Source organism: Colius striatus, chromosome 2 (assembly GCF_028858725.1).
Source record: "Colius striatus isolate bColStr4 chromosome 2, bColStr4.1.hap1, whole genome shotgun sequence".
NCBI lineage: Eukaryota > Metazoa > Chordata > Aves > Coliiformes > Coliidae > Colius > Colius striatus.
The window spans coordinates 19,285,431-19,310,974 of record NC_084760.1 but is presented as its reverse complement, the minus strand read 5'-3'; the positions used below and the strand labels follow the sequence as shown (position 1 = coordinate 19,310,974).

Genomic DNA, 25,544 nt, shown 5'->3' with positions numbered 1-25,544 from the left:
AAAAGTTCATAATTAGTCTTGTAAAAAAACAGAGTGCATTGTTACCAGAGATGTGCTAGTCTGCATTGTTCTTCAATGTGTGTCAATGAAGACACACAGCTATGTTAAAAATGCCACAAATAACTTTATCTCAAAGCTGGTGAGCTGCTACACTACTACCAAATTCTGTAGTTCATAGTCAAAAGGACCAAAGACTTTAGATAGTATGTTATTCCAACACAGCTGCTACCAAGTCTCGCCTATTTCAGATTCTACCAGAGACTGACTTTAAAACTTGGCATTAGGGAATAGCTGTCTCTACAGAAAATTCTCAGCTACTCTGATTCCCTGAAGACAAGCTCGCCTAACCATCAACACAATGTCAGTTTTATCTTCTTGTTTATAATATGATACTGAATTTTAACTATGATCCTTAACCAAACAGTTCCCATATCAGAGCAACAGTTTCAAGGGCTCATAGTCCTAGAAATATTTTCTCTCTTCCACAGTATAGTAGGAAAAAAGGACTCTTGGGCACATCAGTTGCCCTGTTCCCAAAGTAATAGTCTTCATTTTCTTCCCTAGAAGGAATTGAATCCTGTCAAAGGAAAATTGCTTTTGAGTAAGAAACCTGAAAGCTACAAAAATATTAACATAGCTTAATTGTTTTAGTCATTCCAAAACACATATTTGTTGGTGTATAAAAGTGTCATAGTTGCTCATTTATTTACATTTTTTAATCTCATTATTTTCAATGGGTATTTTTAACCTTTACAAACTCTGAAATGCTATCTGTAAGTTAAAAATACATAATTTCAAGCTTCAAAGGCAAAGTCTTAAACTTACAGCAACCCTACCAAAATTTTACAAGTAACCTCATTGAGTAAAACAGGGGCAGCCTCTGTGAGGAGACACCAGGGCTGCCCTGTGCTAGGCACAGACAATTCTAGTTATCTACAAAAGACCAACTGCAGGACATAACTGAGCCTCACAGACAACACGGTGATGCCTCTGGGGAAGTGTATTTAAGAAAGAGTAAAAACAGTTGTGAAGCAAAGCATGAGAGATGAAATGTGAAAATCAGCCCTGCAGACACAAAGGTCAGAGAAGACTATTTTGAAGCAGGTTGCCCTCTTCCAGCCCATAAACGACTATAATGGAGCAGATAGCCACACTGCCACATGTAGGAGCACCATGTCAGAGCACGTGGATGTAGTTCCAGAAGAAGATACAGCCCATGGAGACAACTTGCTGATAAGACTCCTCACAGGAGCTGCAGAAGGAGAGCCTGCACAGGAGCATGTTTTCTGGTAGATTGAGAGGAAAGTGGTTTAGTTTTTCACTGACAGTAAATTAAATTAATCTTCCCCAAGCTGAATCTGTTTTACTCATAATGGTAATTGGTAACCATGACCAATCTCCCTGCCCTAATCTTAGCTCAGAAACTGTTCTTATTTCTTCCATCCTGATGAGGAGAAGCAGTGACTGGGTGGACATCAGGCAACCAGACAATGTTAATTCATCACACCTGTTTATTCATAGGCTGTAAAACTTTTTTTTCTGTCATATCAGAGCAAGTACCTGCCAAAATGAGCTGCATTGCCTAGCTTTTTCTATGATGGTCATTGCCCTGTACATTTTCCCTTCCCGTTTTCTACTTTGTTCCCTTCATAGGCAACTTCAGTCAAATCAGGGTTGCAGCTGTCCATTTCCAAGGAAATCAGGTCAGAGAGCTATCCTCAGGTTTCATTTTGTCACGTTCTTCTTACTCTGAAGGGATTTGTTCCTTCCACTGTCATCAAAGCAAACAAACAAAAATAAAGTGTCCCTTACTAACTTCAGCTGAGGTGCTTTGCTCATTCCTCGCACATCATCACATGTGTAAATGATGCCCAGTACTCACATTTTACAGCATACCAATACCTCCTTCCCAGCTCATCTTTTGAAGCACAAATAGCTTCAATAATCTCCCTTAAAAATAAATAAATAAATAAAATTTAACAAAACATAAATGATACAACTGTTTATTTGGATAGGGTTTTATTAACTTTTCACTTAGCCAATCTAACACATTTTATTCTCATCCAAAGGAAGAGTCCCTTTCAGAAAGCTTTTTTTTCTGAATCTGTTTTTTCCTGTGAAGCATACCCTTTTCCCACTTTGATTTAACAAGAAATCCTTTGAGCTTATGTGCTATTAACAGGCAGTGACCTTGGAAAGAATTGGAAAGTTATAATGGACAAGCTATCAAGATGAACTCCCATTACAATACTATGGAAGATTGTTCCTCTTTTTATGGGTAGTGGAAACTGAAACACTGTGCAAAATTCCAGCATCTGTTTATTATAAAAGGTGTCAAATATAAATTATTTAAGTACTAGATGAAGTGTAAGTTGAGTCTAAGGAAAATAATAAGTTAAAAATTTTTTAGGACATATTTTTTCTCAAAAACATTATCACATCATACACCTCTTTTTCACATGATAAATGTTAAAAATGATTATACAAATTCATGGAGTACAGGTCTGTTTCTAGCTATTAAAAGCAATAGTCAGTGTGAGTTCTTCTCAATAAAAAGTTCCAGAACCCTTGATGGCTTTATGAGTGTTCTTAAATTTAGTATATCACAAAGAAAATGGAGAGAGAAGTGTTGGCAGTGCAGTTATTTCCATCAGAAGTATTGAGTGTGCCAACTTCCAGAGAAAGTACAAAAATAAGTACCTGGATTCACAAATCCAGGTATGTCCAGCTAAAGACCCAACTTTACTCCTGAGAGTCCATTGCAAAATTCTTAAAAGTAGTTGGTCTTCTAACTCTTGTTTTAAGATAAAGACTGGATATATCTCTGAACCTTATGCTTTAGGAAAGCATAAGTGAAATACAAGTATTAGGTTTCATGGGGATGTTAATGAAAGAAGTATACAGACTTCAGAAAGGAAAATAGGACGGTGATTTTCTGTCTCTAAGTCACTGATTTTCTTATCATAGCAAGACAATTTAAAGTCAAGACAAAAAAAAAAAAACCTGAAAGAATATTAAGATTTCTAGTTATGCAGCTCTTTTAAGGGTAGATTTTGTTAAGAGACCTTGGGTCAAGCAACACAAAAATTACCCATTACATTTACTGAAGCACAATAACTTATTATTTCTTGCTCTTGGAATGTTAATAGTATATCTTGGATGTACTTAGAAGGAGGTGACTTTCCCTTAAGAGAACCCACCTGTCATGATACAGCTCACTGGTTCTGCTGGCGGTGAATTATTCTGAAATCTGGACTCTAGTGAATGACCTAGAAAGGCACAACACTTTATTCAAGCCATGCTGCTCCCTTAACCAAATCTATGGGTCCATATTGACTTCTGTCCTTGGAACTGAGGTCAGTCTAAGAAACCCTAACTTTCTACTTATTACATTATATCTTCAAAGTCACAATCCATAGCTTGAAATAATTATGAAGGGGACACATTTTAGTAAATTAATAAGAATAATAAAAATTCACATTTTTTCTAAATAATGTATGACCTCAATATTATTTCTTAAAACAAAATCTACAAATGCATTTTAGAAATTTGGAATTTTTTTCCCTTTTCCTACAGTAAAGACTATTTTGTATTAGTTGTCCTTGAAATCTCTGGTTAGAAATAAAAAAATCTTTCTAACAATACTTAAAAATCTATTTTTATATAAGAGATTAAAAGCAAAAAGAAATTGTGATGATCGATACATTTTTATTGAGGTGAAGTTTTACTTTATATTAAAAAGGTAACTATAAAATGGACTAATTCTTAACATAAATTACACATGCAAATCCAGAAATATACATAGCCTAATTCCAAATCTATCGTTTGCCATACTTGTAAGTATGTGGTGCATGATATGGTTTAATTTCCTGTGAATGCTTATGATATTAAGCCCAAAGTGCCATTTGCTGTTTGGTTTTCCTATGGACAACTATGAAGTGATTAAGTGTAAGGTAACACTTGAAACAGAAACAGATAGTGGCTTAAATATCAGTTCAGGGAGTGTAAGTAAGCATCCTGATATTTATGAGAAAACTGGATTCCAGATGGAAGCCACTGACTCACAGAAGGTAGAACAACAGTTTTAAAACCTGATTTTGATAGAGTTGAAAAGGAAGAGATAAGAAAGGAATTCAAATTTAGATACTGCACCTCAAAATAAAGATCTTTAAAGAATCATATTTCCAGTCATTTAACAACAAGGCTGAGGGCAACTATATTCTCAGGTCGAAAGTGAAGGTTTTTGTAATAAAAAAAAGCCACATGGCCATGGGTTTGGGTTAGAATCTTAAAAAAGTAGGTAGAAATCAATGCTATAAATAAACACTTTCCAAACTAATTACTGGGCTAAAGCATATGGTTTTTAATGCACCTGAATTTAGATTTAAAAAAAATTTACAGTATTAATCAGAAATTTACAATTAATGTTTTAATATGATTTCATAGTTATGCAAAACAGCCATGGTTCAGTGCATTAGTCAGAAACCATGCATAGGCACTTCAGTAATTTATTTTTTTTTAACCACAGTTTATTTAATTTATCATGAGTTCAACGATCTGATACTGTTACAACTGCTGTTAAGAGACCAAAAGGCTCAGGTTTCTTTTTCCAAATTTAAAACTTAATTTCAGCTATGTGGTTTGCTAAGTTATGGACTTTACCATTCAAATGGGAGTTTGAAATGCACTTTTACTTTGGGATAAATCTCAATAGTATTGCTACCATGAAAAAGTCATTACATTAGGAACTGACATGACTGTTCCAGATGCTTATTTCTATTTTACGTTTCACAACACTATAACAAAAAAATGTTTTTCTAGTGAAGAAATTATTAGTCTATTTTTTTGTAATTTTTTCTTTAATATCCATATTGTTCATTAACTTTAAAAAGCTTTTGCGTTTAGTGAAATATATATATTAGTGTATGCATACAACATTTTGTGGAATAAACTGGGAAAACTTATTTCCATATTTCAGAATGTTTATTTTATCCAATGTAATTCAATTCAAAAGGAGTTCAAAGTGACAAAAATATTTTACTTTGAAATTTTTCTTTGTAAGTAGAGCTATTTTTTAGACAACAACAGCAGCAATATATTGTATCTGGCCCAATATTCTCTCTATAATACTGCTGGAAAAAACCTGGTGAGGAACAACCCCATGCACCAGTACAGGATGGGGGTTGACCTGCAGAGAGAGCACCTCTGAACATGAGCCAGCAATATGCCCTCGTGGCCAAGGTGGCCAATGACATCCAGGGATGCATCAAGAAGAGTGTGGCCAGCAGGTGGAGGGAGGTTCTGCTCCCCCTTTCCTCTGCCCTGGTGAGGCCTCATCTGGAGTCCTGTGTCCAGTTTTGAGCTTCCCAGCTCAAAAGGGACAAAGAACTTCTGGAGAGAGTCCAGTGCAGGGTCACCAAGATGATCAGGGGACTGGAGCATCTTCCTTATGAAGAAAGGTTGTGTGACCTGGAACTGTTCAGCTTGGAGAAGAGGAAACAGCAGGGGGACCTCATCAATACTTACAAAAATTTAAAAGTGGATGTCAACAGGATGGGGTAACACTGTTTTCTGTAGTGTCCAGTGATAGGACAAGGGGTAATGGACCAAATCCTGAACACAAGAAGTTCCACTTAAACTTAAGGGAAAAACTTCTTTATTGTAAGGGTGAGGAAGTCCCAGCACAGGTTGCCCAGGGAGGATGTAGAGTCTCCTTCTCCGCAGGTTTTCAAAACCCGCCTGGATGTGTTCCTGAGTGACTTGATTTAGGCAGACCTGCTTTAGCAGGGAGATTGCACTAGATGATCTCTATAGGTTCTCTCCAAGCCTTACCATTCTATGATTCTATGATTCCTAAATTGTAACTAACACTTCTGAATTCAGTTGCAGGTAAGTATTAGGCTATTTTTTGCAAGATTATCATCTTACACTGAAGCTTATTTGCCCCCTTTTCACTCTCCATTTTGTAAGTCCTGGCATTCCTCAAATGCAAAGAATTCACTGAGCTTCTCTTATGATGACCTTGCCCTGTCTGAGTGTCCATTTTTCACTCAAGCCATCAAGCCATCTCACTAGTTCTCTGCCTGGCATCCTGGTGTTGACGGATGTGAAGAGATTTTTGCAAGTTAGAGTATCCTTTACAAAATACCTTCCAATTTGTGTTTTAGCTTTTTGAACTTCCTGCCAACATTTGAACTAATGTGCTTTACCAACTTTTCTGTTCTTCCCATGTGGGCAAGCTTTTCATTTGTTAAAGGTTGATGGATTTATTTGGCCTTCTCTCTCATAGTACAGTCATAAACCTGGCTGTATTATCATCACTAACAGACATCACCTCTGTCATTAAGACCTCTTGAGCCAGATACTAGTCTCTTCAGATGCATGCTGAACATCAATCATGTTCTGATTTTAAGTTCTTAAATAGTACTTTTCTATATTTGTCATCATTTCCCAAGTATCTAGTTTAGCTATGCCCCTACAATCATTTAAATCTTAATTCAGCAGCCACGTTCTGTGATGATAAAGATGTAATCTATTCTTCTATAGGTTCCTCCAATTTAAAAAGGTTTTCCATTTTCAAATGCAGTTGAATTGCATTTGTCTATACTAGCATTTTACTCACACTGGGGCTGAATCTCTGTCTCTCAGGTCTCATGTGGAACTCTCAGTCTTTCAAAGAAAGCCAGATGCATCTCCTAGACTTCTATTTCCCAACCAGCCTAAATTTATAACCTACAGAATATCCATCCAACACTTTCCTCCATTACTGATTACCAACACAAGTCGCAATTATCAACTCTTTTACAGTACACTGAAGTAACTTCTCCAGACATACTATGAGATCCATTGTCTTTCCAGATGCAAAGGAGGTTACTTTGTATCCAAAGTTTCTTTACTGTCATAAATCCAGTTAACTATGTACCTATGTTTTCAAGACACCTTCTATTGCTAGAATATCCTTGATGCTGTTATATCAGTTGATAGGCTTTTCTTATGGAAGAGACCAGATATATATATACATCAGTGGAATGTCCTCAGAGGGCTCACCACTTTGGAGGTGCAACTCTTCTGCAACATTCTTGTAGATCTCATCCATTTCTCTACCTCTCCAACTTCTATTTTCTATTTTCGTATTACTTCTCAATTTAATAGAATCTCTAATTCAATCACTGAACTTAAACTTATTACCTCAAGGTCAGGAGGTCCATGGAGTATTGCATGCACTGAATGAGTGAGTGGACACAGATGTTGTACTTTGCAAAATAAAGTGGGTAGCTTCCTGTCCTCCTACTTTTAGATTTACCTATCTATATCTTGAGCATAAACTACCTTATTTGTTTGAATGTTATGTTAGTTTAAATTCTTTCAATAAACTACTTACTCAGCCCCCTTTAAACTGGTCAGTGATATGTACAACTACACAATAGTGTGAAAATGTCCTACAGAGCTGCTATAAAGAGGACTGAGTTCACCTAAGGCTCTTTGTACATTCATCGATGTTTGTCATACACCTATATTCTCCATATACACAGAGCGAATTCTGGGAGAGGATTCCACTCTCTGGCTTGGCTATTATAGTCCATTCAGACCCAGTCATCTCAGACAGTGGAGTCTAGAATCACTAATGAAATTCAAATATCCATTTCAAAATTATCTGGACAACTCTGCAGACCTGACTGAATATTCACCACATTTTCATTGACTAGCATGCATAGACAACCACTTTTCACGAAGGCACCTCAGGCAGGTAAGCTGAATTCTGTTTTTCCTGAATCAGTTCACAGGTAATTGTAGGACAGTCTAGTCTCATGTCTTATGTGCATACTGACAAGTCTTGGTGAATAATTGCTTATCTGCTCTGACTAGGAGAACGTTGTTCTCTGCATATGCATTTGTAGCATCTGTGTGCCTCTGTGTAGAAAATTAGTTATTTTTCCCGATTTCCCCTTTGTTTCTGTAGTTTATGAAAATAGAAATAAAAGATTACTAAAACCAGACCAAATAAAATAATACTAGGATGCAGTCTGACAATAGTATTGTATCAGATACAAGAAGAAACACTAACAAGTTGAATATTCTCCTGACTCTAAATCCTTTTTGCTCCCTTTTTGATAATATGAGACAGTCGTAGCTGAGCATGGAAGAAGCACAACTCCCCATGACTTCTTGTTAGTCATCGTTAAAAAAAAGATGAGAAAATAAGAAATGTCTATCAATAACAATAATCGCTATTACTGACCAGATTAGCAATCTACTTTACCTGTATTAGAGAGAAAAGATCAGTTTTCAGTTACATTAATCTTATAATTTCAAAAATATGAAAATGTTAAACCACGTGTGTTGCAACTAATTCATATTGTGCATATCTTTTTTCTCTTAATCTTTCTTGAATGAAATCCAGAAATGAAAAAGCAATTTAAAAATTAAGTAGATAGGGAACTTCCAAAATCCACACTCCATATTGGATATGCTAAAGTTATAGGCTCTATGTATAAAGATATCAAGTGCTTATTTTTTTTCCTAAAACTATTAGACAACTTGAGAAAGTCTTAAAATGTATTTTCTTGCAAATAATATTACACATGTAGAGGATGAAAAACTCCAAGGATTTATCCAGAAAAATCTCTGCTCCAGCCCTGGGAGCACTTCCTCTCCCTCCTTTTTTCACTGAGTTTGATATCAGCTGGGTTTCTTCTCATACGTTTTTTTCTCACTCTTCTCTCTGTTAGGCAGTTATACACTTTTTAAAATATGTTTCCATAGAGATGCCACCATCTTGGGTGAGAGGCTCAGTTCTGTCCTGTGGTGGTTCTGCTGGAGATGACTGGAACAGATTGTCCAGCACAGGGCAGCCCCTGGCCTTTTCTCACAGAGGCTGCTCCTGCATTTTTTCCCTCTAAACAAAACCTTGGCACCTACACCCAATACAGTTGCATGAACCTTAACACAAATAAATTTATCTTCCAGTGAATAAAATATTGAAATATATTTACCTGTATTAATTAATTATTTTTTTAACAAAAAAATGGTTACTGTTAACCTAGAACAAAATAATTGTAACACATCATTCTGCTGTGATTGTTCAGAGGCACACATCTCTACACAGTCAGAAAGCCTCGTTCATCACTGTAAGTCTTGCATAGACATGATATACGTCTAAGTAGGATGAATGCAGTGTTAGAGCCCTTAAAAATATGACACTTGCAGCACAGTCTAATCAGGGAATCACATTGCATGCAAATGGAATGAATATCAGAAAATGAAGCCATCACTTTGACAGACTTATTTGTCAAATATATATGTATATTGTTTCTTTCTATGAATTTCTGATCTATGCATTCTTAAACAGTTCAACATGAAATGTGATTATCTTTTGAATATGATTTTATGCAGTTGTGTACAGGTCATCTATTCTCTTATTCTCTTAAAATGGAGGAAAGTGTAAATCATGGATGTTGCTAGAGAAAATATTACCCAAGGGTATCCTATATTAGCATTGGCAACAGATGATAATCACATAGATTTGCAATATAATATGATGCACACTCTGTTGAGCAGAATTACTTATTTTCTGACTTTTTCTTTCTGTAAAGGAAGTGGAAGATAATATTCCAGATAGATTTACTCCTTATGTGAGACTGTCATGCATTTTCAACAGAAAAGTTATAGACCATACTTCCTTTACATAAAATGAGATATTTTCAGTTATGTGGTACTTTTAGCTATATATGAAAAAATAATGGAAGGTCCCTACATACATACCACAGTGTAGTGGTTTTTCCTGGGCCAGATCTTTTGGTAGCACGGGGGAACTACAGGCATGGTTTCTTTAAATAAAGATGTGCCAGAAGCTTCTCCTGTAGCTGACAGGGCTAGGGCCAGCCAGTTCTAACAAGGACCCTGCAGCTGACCCAGGCCTGGCCAATTAGTGATGGAGATGATGCCTCTGTGAATAACATATTTGAGAAGGAGAAAGAGTTGCCACACAATTGCAAAATTGCAACAGTAACAGGGGGTGAGAATGTGAAAATATCTCAGCAGACACCAAGGTCAGTGGAGAAGGAGGGGGAGGAGGGTGCTTCAGCCCTGAAAGAGAGGCTCCCCTGTGACCTGTGGTGAAGATTGTGGTGAGGCAACTGTGTCCTGCAGCTCATGGAGGCCACTGGGGAGAAGAGATCTACTCGCAGCCTATGAAGGAGCCCACACTGGAGTGGGTGGATGCCTGAAGGAGGCTGTGAATCTGTGGGAAGCTCACCCTGGAGCAAGTTCCTGACAGGACCTGGGAGCTCGTGGGGAGAAAGGAGCCCACACCAGAGCAGGTTTTCTGTCAGGACTTGCGTTTCTGTGAGGGACTCAGGCTGGAGCAGTCGGTACCTGAAGGACTGTTCTCCCAGTGGGTGACCTACGTTGGGGCAGGGTGTGAGGAGCTGGCCCCATGGGAGTACACATGCTGGTGCAGTTTGTGAGGAACTGTATCCCACGGGAAGGACTCACATTGGATAAGTTTGTGAGGGACTATCTCCGTGGGGAGGGACCCTACAGTGGGAAGTGTGAGGAGGCCTTCCCCTGAGAAGCAGAAGCAGCAAATCCATCTGTAATGAACTAACCACAACTCCCCCCATTACCTGTGTCTCTGGGGGGAAGGAAAGAGGATCCTGGGAAGAGGGAGGGGTGGGGGGAGGTTTTTTTAAGATTCAATTTTATTTCTCATCTCCCTGTTCTTATTGTTTGTTTAATAAATCAATCGGTTTTCTCCATAAGTTGAGTCTGTTTTGCCCGTGACACTAATTGCTGAGTGATCTCTCTCACCTTATCTTGACTCACAAACTGCTGGTTATGTTTCTCTCTATCTCTGTCCAGTTTAGGAGGGAGAGTGATATTGTGACTTGATGGACACCTGGCTAAACCACCACACACAGTTAAATAGAAGTTTGAATAACATTTTGGAATGTGTTATTGACAACTCAGAATCACAGTATTGAAAGGGGAGGCAGATCTCATACCAGACTTTCTCATGAGATCAAACACATTTAAAAGGATCATATCCAAACATCTGATTAAACTCTACTTGGCATAAAACCTGAAAAAGTCTACATCAATTAAATACTTCACCAAAGTGTGTCCAACAATGTAAGGGCTTTTCATTATTATGCCAGACATAATCATCTTCTCCAAGGTGGTTTGGTGACTATGAGTATCTTCAAGGCACAGACTTGCACAAATAGATACTTTCTCATCCACAGCCTTTCTCCATGGCAACAAAAAAGTATTCTTGAGCTTAAGAGAAGGAAGTCTGTAGTGTATTTTGTATAATAGAACTCTACAGTTACCTGGATTTTGAAATTTTAAACTTGAGTCATCCCTCCTTTCAGAGTAAAATATTGCACCTTGATGTTTACTATTCAAATATACAGTTAAGACAGAGCAAATGGGGCTTGAAATGAAAATCAAGTACTTACTTATATCATCCATGCCAAATTGAGGGATAAATGATTTTCAGGAAATGTTGGCTTAGCTTGCTGTAGCTTTTCAGATTTATCATTCACACTTTCCATTTAAATTTTCTTAGATATTTTCTCACTAGTTTTTTACTTTTTATGTAGATTCATGTGAGTAACAAATAAGGAGATTTTTAGAATGGATTTGATACAACTGAATTTCTGTCATGCATCTTCAATAAACCAACTCGTCAGAAGTTACTTAAATAAAAATGATTTGTAAGTGGCATATTACTCTTCTTCTATAATTAAATTAAAATTTGAAGACATACATTAATATTTATCTCACATCTTGAACTGGTCCATCCTGATTCACAAGAGCATTGGTATCCATCAACGAGATCTATGCATCTGAAATACAAGATAGTGTTATTCAGCTGAAGCTCTGTAATTCTAGATTCAACACCAGTAGTATCGTTCCATATATTTCAAAATAATAGTCTGATCTAACCTTCTGAAATTCATGGCACTTTTAATTAGTTTTAGTAATAGGTTTCAAATGCATAATTATGGGTGCTGAGAAGTTTTATAAGGATATAGATTGTCGTATTAAAAACATCTTCCCATTTCAATCTATTGGCATATAACAGATAAAGATTTGCATTTAAGTATATTAAATTCTAATTAATCCACAAGTACTGAAAACTTTTATGCTAATGAAAGAAAATGAAAGAGAAACTGAGATAGTGTAATATTATATTACAATAGCTTAAGCAGGCAACATCTGTCATCTTTAAACATGCCTGTACTCTCACTTTATGGAAGAACATAATTAAAAGTATATTTATCAGCCTTCCCATGTCATTAAATCTTAAATACTGCTAGTTAGCTACATTATCTTGGAGATAATAATAGTTAAATAAAAATAGTCACCTTCCATGAAGACAAGGATCTGGCATACATTCGTTAACATTTATCTCACAATTTGTTCCAATAAAACCTCTTCTGCAGTGGCACGAGTAGGAATTTATGTCATCAATGCAACTTCCATTGTTGAGGCAAGGATTAGACATACATTCATCAATATTTACTTCACATCTATCACCTGTGTAAAAAACAGGATATATGATTAAGCTTTAAATTCTAAACTAAAATCAACTTTTTTTTTATTAACAGTAATAATTCTAGATAAACTGTTTTTATTTACATAAATTGTTCATATAGTTTATTATATTAATCAATAAGGAATATCCTACTGGATTTATCTACAGGTGCAAATACTGAAAAGAATACTTATATTGCAATATATTACAATGATAAAGTATAATTATGGCAAGGCAAGAAGGCTGTGAGGGTCAGCTTGCAAGCAAAATAATTAAATGGAGAAACTGAAGTTTAAAGAGGAATATTTTTATAGTCATAAAGATAGCACAGGTTTCCTATGTGAGAAATACAGAAATAAAATTTTATATGTCTTAGTGGTGATCTAACTGTAGTACTTATTTTCTCAAAATGAAATTGAAATGGAGAGGTTTTCCATAAATGATGCAAGACATAAAATTGTTTGAAATATTTTTGAAGACATTCATTATGAGAGGTATGGTGCTGCACGTTTTTGCTTCTAATTTTCCTGAAAATTAGTGGCACGTGTGTTCCACTCAACTCAAATTGCTTTACAAAATGCTATTTAACAACGAACATTTACATAGCTTGCTCTGTAGGGAGCTACTGCCTACTACTTGGTAGGCAGCTAAACCCCACACAACCACTTAATCACCCTCTGCATTAGGATGGACAGAGAAACAAAATATTAAAAATAAGAAAACCTGTGGGCTGAAATAAAGAGACCTTAATAGGTAAAGAGAAAGCTGTGCATGCAAGCAAAATAAAGAATTTGTTCACTAGTTCCTGTCACCAGGCAGGCGTTCAGCCATATCCAGGAAAAAGGAATCCATCACTTATAATGGTTACTTGGGAAGAAAAATGCCATCACTCCAAACCTCTCTCCTTCCTCTTTTTTTCCCCCCACAGCTTTTATTACTGAGCTTGATATCATATAATTTGGAATATCCCTTTGATTGATTGGGGTCAGTTGTTCTCACTGTGTCCCCTCGCAGCTTCTTGTGCATCCCCAGCCTACTCACTGGTAGGGTGGTGTGAAAAGCAAAAAAAAAATTTAAACTACTAAACTAAAATAAAACACTGATGTGTTTTAAACATTGTTTTCTGCACAAATTCAAAGCATGTTACTATACAAGGTACTATGAAGAAATTTAGCTCTATGCCAGCCAAAACCATTACACTAGGGATCATGCAAGAATATTCTCTTGATTTTTCAGGTATGTGGGCCACAGCAGGTGTGGAGGAGAAAAAAGGAAAGCTTATGACAAAAAGTCCTCCTCTGGAGCAGAGAAAGTGTACAAAAGCCAGAATTTATACCAATTCATCTGGCTCTCCATTTCACCACAAAAATGAAAGCCATTTCTTGCCTTTCTGCAATGAGATGTTTACTTAAGTATTCCCATATTAATTCTAAATCAGCTTTTTTTATACAAAAATGTGAAGAGTAACTTAGAAGTTCCTATAGCCTTTTATCATTCCTATGCACCCAGATACTGGCAGCTTTTTAAAGGAAGGAATTCATTGAAAGGAAGAAGATATTCTAACATTTGTCTAGTTCATGTGTGAATATACAGCCAAATGTCAAAATCGGGCACTTGCAATAAGTTTATTAACACGTTACAGATAGTTACTTTAAGATCATAGGGACTGTTTTTTATCTATTGAAGATCAATAGTGTAAAATTCAAGTGAATATGAATGTTAAATATGTGAAAATATTTTCACAATATATACTCAGTTTCATTGAGACAAAGAAAATAAAACAACATTTGAGATTCTCTTTTGAAATCTGTGGCCTTAACCCCAAAAATCCTAGAGTACTGATCTAGTGGAAAATCATGACAGGACATTGGAGTTGGCAGGTATTCTGAAGAAAATGAGCTGATAGGGTCTGTATTTGACCACATCTTGGTGCAGTGGCACTTGCACTATCCTAAACTACATATTGGTACAAAGTAGAAGGCATCATCCCATACAAGCATTCAATTGTTTATTGATGGTTCATGCTCCTTGGACACTCACTCATTTAGTGTCACACTCTCTGGATCACTGGTTTCTTATTTGATATCTGCTACGTATCAGAACTTAAAACTTTCAGAAGGAGTTATTTTGTGAACGCTTTGTCAAAATCTAAATTCAGGAACAGAGTTAATCTGTTCTATTATAGATCTAACTATTAAAAATACAATTCTCCTAGTAAATCAGCATTAGAAAAGAAAATTCATAATCTATTCTTATTAAGGAAGCCTTCAAAAGCATTGGCGTGATGGTAGTACTACACAATAATACATGTTGAGTTCACTTGACTTGCAGCTCTAAAAATGATCTACAATGATCTAGTAACTCAGTGACATTGAATACATTTTGCCTGAACAGCTCAATGAATACAATGCCAAAGCAGCAAAAATCCATTAGTTGATTGAGGGGAAAAAAAGACTCAGTGTTTAAATTTAATGTGTCAATAAATTATTACAAAAAGTTATAGTTCAAAAGACAAGATATATTGGGAAAAATGTATTTTATATCTTCCTTTTACTCATAGAAATAAACTTACAGTTATAAAGAGTTTTAAAACCATTGAAATTATTGCAGTATTTCCTTTTAAAAAATTAAAGTATTCAGAATTACTCAGAATTATCATATTGTGGAGAAATATTCAAAACATACATTATTTAAAGAGATCTTCTTTCTCTGTAACATGAACACTTAAATTGAATGTGATAATATGTTTAATTGCCACAATAAAAAATAAGTGTTGATAAAATGCCATATAATTGCAATCAAATCTGTAACAGCTCTTAAATTAGAACAAAATTAATAAGTCACTTTCATTGAAGTGTCCAAAAACTTCCTTGGTTGATTTGGAAAAAAGAAAGGAGTAAAGAGTTTAGTAAAATTCTGATCAAAGTGCCAAATTAAAACCAGTCATCCATATTGCTAATGCAAATAAATGGTCCTTTTTTGTGCGGTTACATGACTTTTGTAAACACTACCATACTTCCCCTTGGACAATCCAGTAAAATACTCTTAATCAACTAATGAAAAAGTAAACCTCTCAGAATAACTATGTAAATTGAAGAAAGTAACTATTTTTTCATATTCTAGACAGAATATGCTTATGAAAGGTTAAAAACTTGTAAAATTATTTTTCTACAAAGACTGGATTTTGTGGAAATGACAGTGGGCAGAATGCATCTGTCCATTCCTCAGCTTCTATGTGGCAATGAAGACAGCACAATACAGATAATATTGTGTTAGTGAAGTCAGTGTACCACATCCCGTCAAACTTTAACTATTGTAAAATTTAGCAGGTAATTTAAGATAGGTGACTAAACTTGCTTTAAAATGGTGAAAGAGAAAAGCATCTTGGATGTCTCTTACCTTGAATGTCCTAGTGGTGGCAATGACTGTAGATGAAAATTAAATGAGTAATCTGAACTAGCTGTCTAGCTCTTAAAAGACTCAAATTAGGGGAAATTAAGCCTATTCCTAGTATTAGCTGCAAACATACTTAACCATGTAATGCAGCTTGGTCTACATTTTCTAAATCTATGTATTTTTTAATTATTTTTGTAGTGAGTGTAAATGTTTTAGGAACATCAATATGAGTCTTGAAATAATATTTTCATAAAGTTTTTCTTCTCAGACTCAGTTCTTTCACTCCTTAGAGTTCAGCAAGAGCATATCACAATAGTCTTTATTTCTATACAAATACTGTGAAATTCTGTGCTCCACCTTTCAAGGCAGTCTTTGCTTAAAAGAATACTTACTATCACAAAGGATCTTTAATTTCCAGATATATCTGAAATATGGGAACTGAAATTCAGGCAGGGAGTAACATCAGAAGTTAGAGAAAGACAACTTTGTGCTAGGTTCCTTAATAAACAGATATCATGAGATATAATTAAGATTAGATTCTGCCAAGAATGTTCTTCATGTAAAGAACAGAAAAGCCTTGTAGTAATATCTCCTTGTTCTGCTCTTACAAGAAAAGTTTTAACAATATTAATATGCAAAATAAACTTTTAGTCCTGTCAGTGTTAAACATTTCAGACACACATAGATAGTAAAAGTCTATGTTATCATTCACATTCTAAACTGAATTTCTGACATTTACTGTGAATACAGACTATACTCATTACAATAATTACTGGTATAGTAGGTTTAAAAATTAAAATGTACACATGTAACGCAGGAAAAAGCTAATACTAATAAATAGCAGTTCTAATAAAGAAAATAACTTGCTCAATAATGGAACTAGTTCAAATGTTCCTGTCAAAATGCACTGACTCAAATTATTTTGAAAGTTTAAATAAAAAATAATTTACATTTGGATGCTAGAATGTCTCCTTTAAATTCAAAATCTACACTCTAATAACCTCTGAACAAATCAGTCCAAATACACCCTTGGCATGAATCCCTTAGCATTGCTGGATTAAGCCATCCTGATATGAATAAAGATTTTGATTTAAATTATGTACGAGAGCAAAATATACTTAATTTGTAAAGTGTCTTATTGTAGACACAAAAAGACTGGAAATCATTCATGCCTTTAATTTATCAGCCTGTCATTCTTTTCCAGTATGACTGTCATTTAATTTGAAACCTGTCTTCTTTTTCAATTCTTATTCAAAATTTTTAATAAAAATATCTTGTTGTATTAGAATCGTAGAACAATTTAAATTTGAAAAGACTTATCCTTAACCTAGCATAGCCATATCCAAGCATTCTGCAAAACTGGTTTGAGAGACAGACTATGATGCCACAGAACCTGTCCTTTACATAAACAACCCCTATAAATTACTTCATAGTTCTGACTATGACAGATGTGTTACTGGACTACAGGAGACAAAGTAATTAAGACAAATACAGATTAATTTGCTTGGTCTAAAACTTTGAAGATATTATTTTCTGTTAAATACCAGTTTGGGATCTTTGATATGCATACATGGCTTTTGGAAATCTTATCTTCTCATTTAAATTAAAAGTGAATGCAAGAGCCAGAGGGATTAAATAGAAAAACATCATGGGTAGCTTGCACTGTTTGTTATTTAAATATTTGAACTCTAGAGTGGAGCATGATGCAGCAATCAGAAGCAGTAATCTACCTAAGCAAATTACTTCTTGGCTTGTTGCTGTGCCTAGTCATAGAGAACATGAGATCAAGCATCAGATCTTAGTGATTTGAACACTTTATACTAAAAATAATAGAAATTAAAAAATCCATAATCTTGTGACAAGTGAAAGGGAGCACACCATACAGAGAACCTAGAATTTAATGACAGTTCTATTTTAATGGTCTGATAGTAAAAATTATCAGAACTGAAAAGCATTGTTATAAAAATAGTCTAAATGCTTATATTACCCTCCCCCCCTCACCCTGCCTTGTTCAGGCTTCAAGTACTGCTGCGAGTTTCAAGTGTGACAGTAAAGTTTTCTCCTTAAAACTGTAGATGGAAGGTGGACACAGTGACATTGTAAAGATTTGCCAGTGTCATGACATCTTTGCCTGGAGGAATATGATGTGCCTGGTGGTGAATTTTTTTCTTCTCTTTCTTTAGTGGAATATCATGTTGATATATTCTTCTTCACCTACTATTGGGCTTTGTTTGGGTTTCCCTTTTTACCTTTGACCACCACAGATCACTTCCTTTTCTCAAGTAGTACACAAAAGACTATAGTTTGTCCGGCAGGGACTGGGAGGCAGGGTGTCATCCCCCTCCCGAATGGGGCCATACTCAAAGCTGAAACTGAAGCAGAGGAAGAAGCAGACATTGCCCCCAGCATAGGTGTTAAAACAGTGGAATCCATATTAGGTCACAATAAGGCTGAATCCATGCACTACTGGGTCCTCTTAGCCTCCCTCTGCTAAAAGCAGAAATCATATTTACTGGATTATAAAATTATATAATCAAGCTATGCATTAAGAAATGGGCTCAAGTTGTGCCAGGGACGGTTTAGATTAGACATTAGGAAAAACCTTTTCACCAAAAGGGTTATTAGCAGTCTGGAACAGGCTACCCAGGGAGGAATCACCAACTCTAGAGATATTAAAAAAATGCTTAGTGATAGACTTGGCAGTATGGGGTTAGTGGCTGGATTTCATGATCTTAAAGGTCTTTTCCAACTGTAACAATTCTATGATTCTAAAGAAATGGCAGTTCAGAATTATGATTCAGTTCACATAGGAATAAACTTACAGAAAGTGATGGAACATAAAATAAATCTGAAGGCAGTGAAAGTAAAATCTATTAATTAATGTCTGAATATAGAAAACATGACAAAAAATCTCGTAGTTTTGTCATATTGACAGAGGAGGTCATATTGTAGTTAGGCAAGCTGAAAATATCAATTCAACATTTATGTCATTTCAACTTAGATTTTAAGAACATAAGTTTTTTAATGGATAATCATTAAAATTGAGAAAAGCTTCTAAAACTAAAAGGTAACTGAAAACTTGCAAGGGAAATACAAATTTCTGATATCAAAGTATCTCTCATTTGAACTAGTATAAGCCAAGAGGGAGAAAATAACTGTACTGGTATGTCATGTTGTACGTATAATATTTAATATATTGTGCATATATTAACATTAACACACACACATAGTCTTACATATAAATAGTCATGTTTTATTCAGTATAGTCACTGTTTATTAACCATTGTAATGTAAAATGGAGTGTAAAAACAAGTTTTAAATAAGGGAAAGTTAGAGAGCTGTACTATGTGGTAAAGGCATCAAGAAAAAGATGTTATAGTATAGCTTTGTGTAAAAATATATAGTAACGTCTGCTTCCTTATCACCTGAACGTCTCCAGAATATGCTGATGTTATGATTATTGCAGCTTTTGATTTTCTTCTCTGTTAGCCATGTTTTATGTATTCTGTAATAGTCTTATTTAAAACTGAAGTACTTATGTATTTTTACAGTCAAACTAAAATAAAAGTTAAAGTTTGCTGTGTAGCTGAAAACTCAACGTGTCTTTCTCTTTTTAGTACACAAGGAATCACATGATTTATAAAGTAATGTAGTATTCACATTACAGTTTAAATGGCTCATCAGAAACAAGAAAAACACTGTCCGTGGAGGTTTTCCAGACTCAACTGGACCCTAAGCAGCCTGATCTGACTCCATAGCTAGCATTGATTTAATCAGAGATTCAACTCGAGACCCCACAAGGTCCCTTCTAATCTGAATTCAAATTCAAGAATGAAATTTCCCATAGTAGCTTGACCTATTAGCCTGGTTAACGGCAAAATGCATGGGAACAAAAGCATGCAGTGAATGCATGGAAGCAAAGGATAATGTAACAAGAAATTGATAATTTTAAAATGTAAAGTTACTTGTGAATAACGTATATCTCCTTATAGCCTAATAATTCTCAGAAATCTTGTGCTATTTATACTACTCTGGTGAAATTCAATCTTCCCCCCCAAAAAAACTAAAAAGAATGTATTAAAAAAGATAGAATGCTCTCTTTTTCATTTAGATTTATGCTAATCACACACTGAGACTCTATGCAGACAAGTAGAAAGTATAGATATTAAAAAATAATATTAATAACTAGAAATAGTTTTACCAGTGAGAAAATGGCTTAGTTTGAATACAGGCATGCCTTGGGCAGTATACTTAGACATTGTTTGGTTCATTTAACTGCAATAGCAAACCACCTTCACTATTTTTTTCAAAGAAAAACTCAGTAACTTAGAATAGTACTTTAGTCTGACTGCGGGGAAAGAAAATAGATCCAAGTCATGTAATCATTGAGACCCAGAGAGTTGCCTCATACATTTTTCCACTACAAACTAGGAAAAAATACAATGAAATTGCTAAGAAAACTACTAGATGAAAACTAGTAGCATGAAAAGTCAACCCATTCTACTCCAGTGAAAAAAATATTCTTCATAAAGTTATCTACTTCTCTGAATCCTGTTGATGACAAAAGTCAGATTGCTGGCAGACAAACCTACAGAGAACAAAAAAAAATCGGTGACACTACCATGGCCATAGTTTTCAGAAATAATAAGCACAACCTGTGCTGTTCCAACACTGTTGTTCCGACTGTTCCAACATATAGCATATTGAGTTCTGCAAAGTGAAACCACCACTCAGCAGACACTGCTTTAGATATTTATTGCTGTCACTGATTGAAATATCCACAGGTTTTTAAGTAATGAATTTTATGCTTTTATCTAACTGATTTGCAATCATTACTATTTTACTGCACAGCAAAAAATGACACCATCAGAAACAGCTATTAAAATATTCTTATTTCATTTTTAACATTATCTTTTAGAAATACTGTAATAATATAAAAGATTTAAACATTAAGCACATTTACAACTTACACAAAGCTCAAAGAAATATCACAGAATCACAGAAGAATAGACTGGCATTATGATGCATAGTGTTCCTCCATGGTGTTCTCACATTAAAGCTGCTTAAAAGTTCCTTTGTCACAGTATTTGTAGTAAGGCAATTTGTGTGGAAATTGAGATTTCAATCCCCTGGGCCCTGGTAACTCTTACAGAATAGAAAGCCTTTTAAAGCTTGCACAGTGGCATATTTGAATACATTCGAAGACCCTTCCAAAGTTACACTTGGTGAAAAGTAGAGACACTTTCCTTGCTAGCAATAACAATTAGAAAACAGCTCTAACAGTTGCATCAGTGATTTCTTTAATTTGTTGTAGGTACCATGTGAAGCACTGACTTTGGCTCTAAAAGCCCTAAATAATTTAAATTGTCATCTAATAGCTTACTGTAATAGATAAGTTCTAAATATAATCACTTGATTACAAATTCTAAAATGTCTTCATTGGATAGCTCTATCTCCTGAATTCTACATTTCAAGCAGCTCAAAACATCTTTAGAGAAGGTGTTCTACATCTGCTTTAGCTTGAAACACTGATCTAATACATTGTATTTATACTATCAATTCCATAGAACCATAGTGTTGTTTAGGTTGAACAAGACTTTTAAGATCATCAAGTGAAACCGTTTTTCTGTTGTTGCTTATTTTGTTTGAGTTTCCAAAAATCCTTTATTGGCACAGTTGTTCTGATTGTGTACACCACAGCTCTCTCTCAGTGTCAGTAAGCAGAAGTTAAAGGACTGTTTTAAAGTGCAGGAGAGAGTCTGCTTCAGATATTTCAGGCAAGTAGCCTCAGCTCAGCAATATCCTTTGTGCTTTAAAATAAAAAAAAAAAAACCCACAACTTTCTTTTGTTATATTAGTGTTGGCAAAGTACATGATTCCTCCTAAGCAGCTATTGCAACTCCCCCTAACAACAAAAGTAAGGTTTTTTTATTATTTTTCAACACCTGTGGCTTCAAAAAAAAAAACCACTTCAGTTTTGTACTGAGTTTTGCAGTGAGAAACCTCCAAGCACCTGCATGACGTCCTTGCAGCAGACCTAAGGAACATTCCTCATTTTTGCTCATCATTGAGCACCTGCAGTCCCAAAGCACCACACCAATTTTCAATGCAGCACCCTTGCCAAGATGTGATCTGAAGCTGCATACACTCCAAGCTGCTCAACCACAAATGAAAAGTAATTTGCTCTTTCCAATGTGCTCCTGGATGTTTTCAGGACATTTGATGGCTTATGGAACTCCAGCCAGGCCCTTCCCTAGAATCAATAACCTCAGACTATGGGAGAAAAAAAGCAACTAAACAGCTGAAGAACAGGTGGTTTAAAAAGCAGTCAAATGGATGGAGCAGAGCAAACGATGCATAAGGAATGAGCCTTAAAGAAGCTCTGGCCAGAGCCAGCCCCATCATTAACATTTCATCATGAATAGGTATAAGTTTATCCAATTCAAGTCACATGTTATCATGCTTTCAGGTGCAGTCAAACCAAGCCAGTCAAGAGTATACAAATCACACCTGGTCATGTCTTCCCAGCAGGATCCACCTCCACTGCACCAACAAGACCCAAGTCCCAGCACAAAGCTAATGCTTCCTACGCTTCCAATGCAGACTGAATTAGAAAGGGTCCAGGCTAACCAAATACATTGGTGCAAGAGATCAACAAGCTCACCAGCAATCTTTTGAGCAGTGAATGCCCCATAGCTCCATCCTGGGGATGCTGACATGATCTCGAACTCAATGCTACAGTGGTCTTGTACTCAGATGATTTTGAATCATAGAATCATACAATTGTGTCTTGGAAAAGACCTTTAACCTAACACTGCCAAGCCCACCACTAAACTGTCTCCCTCGGTATCTCATCTACACATCCAGGCCATGGGCAGTCAGTTTCTCCAGGAGAATGCTGTGGGAGACTGTGTCAAAGGCTTTTAAAGTCCAGGTAGACCACATCCACAGCCTTTCCCTTATCCACTAAGCAGCTCACCTTGTCATCAGATTCGTCAAACAGGACCTGCCTTTTGTAAAGGCATATTGACTGGGCCTGAACCCTTGGTTGTTCCATGTGTGTCTCACAATGGCACTCAGGATGATCTGTTCCATAACCTTCCCTGGTGCTGACGTCAGCCCAACAGGCCTGTAGTTTCCAGGATCCTCTTTCCAGCTATTCATTTAGATGGGTGTTACATTTGCCAGCCTCCAGTCCACAGGGATCTCCCTGGTGAGCCAGGACTGCTACTAAATTATCGAAAATGTCTTGGTGAGCACTTCCACCAGCTCTCTCAGCACCCTTGAGTGGATCCCATCCAGCTCCATAGACTTGTGTGAATCAAAGTGAAGCATCAGGTCACTCAACATTTCTTCATGCACTAAAGGGGCTTCATTCTACTCCCTGTCCCTGTCTTATGGCTCAGAAGACCAGGTACCCAGAAAACAGATGGATTTGCCAGTGAAGATGGAAGTGGAGGTGGCATTAAGTATCTCAGCCTTTCCTTCATCCTTGGTCTCTGTGCTTACCCCTGCATTCATTAAAGGATGGAGATTCCCCTTAGCCCTCTTTTTGTTACTAATGTATCTATAGAAACTTTTCCTACTATCTTTTATGGCAGTGTCCAGCTTAAGTTCTAATTGTTCTAAAGTAACCATTGTTTCCAAAGCTGATATTCCAGAAGTTGCAGATCCTCCAGTACAGATGACTATTGGTTATCCCCCAGACCGGGATCTGGATTGCATGGTCTCCAAGCTGCTCTCTAGACAGATACTGGTTAACTCCAGACTTGTACACTAGGAAGTCCTCATAGGCAATAAAAGGTCCTTTATTTACAAGAACATTGGGATGTTCTTTTAGATCTCAACCATGATTTCCTTTTCACAATAAAGGACACTGTGGTATGTGATGCTGTAGTGCTTACTCTCCTTGCAAGTAGCAAAGTTCACAGTACCAGCTGCACCTAGGGGTTTTCCTCTCCTTTCTGGTGCATGGTGGCCAGAAGTTGTTGGCATGTTACTGACAGGGGTGAGATGGAGAAGGATGGCAGCCCACATGGGAATAGTAAAGAGGTCCAGACACAAGGCCCCTCTCTGTCCAGAACATCCATGTGCCAGAAGAGTAACCACCCCTGCACTCCATGTCACACTCGTAACAGCAGCATGACAAGAAGGTCTAAGCCAAGACTTCCACTCTCACCTTGGTGTCTGTGTGAATGCAGATTCTGTCTGCAATTGCTTCTAAGGTATCAGAAGTCCAAAAAGAACCATAAGAGCCCTGCTCTCTTATCTCATTGACAGTTAAGACGCTATCTCTGTGAGTCAATGTTATCAAGCAGGTCCATGTCTGCAGTAAAATCTACCCTCTCTGGTAGCTTAGACCCTTAGCGTGGGTCCACCTAGGAAGGCATCACAGATGTTCACATAGACCATGTAAGTATTGTGAAAGTTATGCTCTGTCTTCCAGGTGATGTTGAACTTGTTTACATGGTTGATCAAGTCACTGGAGAGTGAAGGACAGTAGAGAGTTTTGCAAGCATTGGTAAAGACCACCAGAACATACAGGTTGGACTTTGACAGCCACTTTTTGGCTACAAGACGGGATTCTCTACCATCACACATGACCCCATACCACCCTAGCAGGCCCTGCACTTTCTTCACAGCCACTACTTCTTTAGCTGGGGATTGTCTCATTTTTATTCAATGTTCCTGTTCTGTTAAATAGTATGTGTGAATCCTAGGAAAGATACTTATGTGATATGTAGAGTATCATGATCAAAACCATAAGGCGTACCACAGAACTTCACAGCAGCATTTCCATAATTAGAAGACAACAGTGATTCTGTTCTTGTGGGGTAAGGTTTTCTGGAGGAAGAGATAATAATGATGATAATTACAAATAATGATCAATAGTGGTAGTACTGTAGCAGTACTATGATTACTTTGATTGCCTCTTTGTGGCAACAAGTCAGAAATAATAAGAATGGTGTCAAATTCTTTGAAGTCTCATCCAAATTCATTACTTTGTGAGAGGCAACAAGACTTTCCACTGTTCTCAGGCAGCTAAATTGATTTTTTTTTGACCACTGAATTTAGTTTGCAAATTTTGAAATGTGCTGTATAGTATGCTTACTGCTCTGAGCTGTGTTAGTCTAAGGGATCACCTTTCTCCACTTTCATTAACAAATTAAGAAACTATTCTCAAAGTTTTCCAGATCTGCTTGATATGGAGTAAAAATGTTTCACATAAACTAATTGAATGTATGGATGACTTATATGTTTTATATTTTATATTGAAAATAATTCTTCTGATTTGATTTGGGTGAGTTTTTTTTCCACTTAGTATGAATGATTAATATTAAACAGACCAGATATAGAAAGAGAGGGAATGTGAGAGAGGATACATCACCATAATCTTACATTATGCACAAGAATTAGACTCGAGACTTCATTTTGGTCTATATGGAATGACATATACAAAAAAAAATGAAGAAGAGGTTATTTGAAACTATTTGTTAATGTTACTGCATTTACTAACCTCTATGAAGGTGCAGAAACTTGGAGGAAACTATGAGGATGAAAACGAGTTTTTCTCTCAATCCATGACACCACTTTAGGCAATAGGTAT

The 25,544-nt window shown here is 36.1% G+C and overlaps 1 protein-coding gene and 1 pseudogene across 1 annotated transcript in view; both read right to left on the bottom strand.

The window, feature by feature from the left end:
- Positions 1 to 25,544, bottom strand: part of EYS (eyes shut homolog) — a 900,402-nt gene that overhangs the window by 421,862 nt on the left and 452,996 nt on the right. Inside the window, exons 27-28 of the mRNA XM_061989098.1 lie at positions 12,372 to 12,543; positions 11,771 to 11,849 (exon numbers count right to left, since the gene is read on the bottom strand). Coding sequence (XP_061845082.1) covers positions 11,771 to 11,849; positions 12,372 to 12,543 — 251 coding nt within the window. The remainder of the gene's footprint in view (positions 1 to 11,770; positions 11,850 to 12,371; positions 12,544 to 25,544) is intronic.
- Positions 20,470 to 24,538, bottom strand: LOC104553467 (cathepsin B-like; annotated as a pseudogene).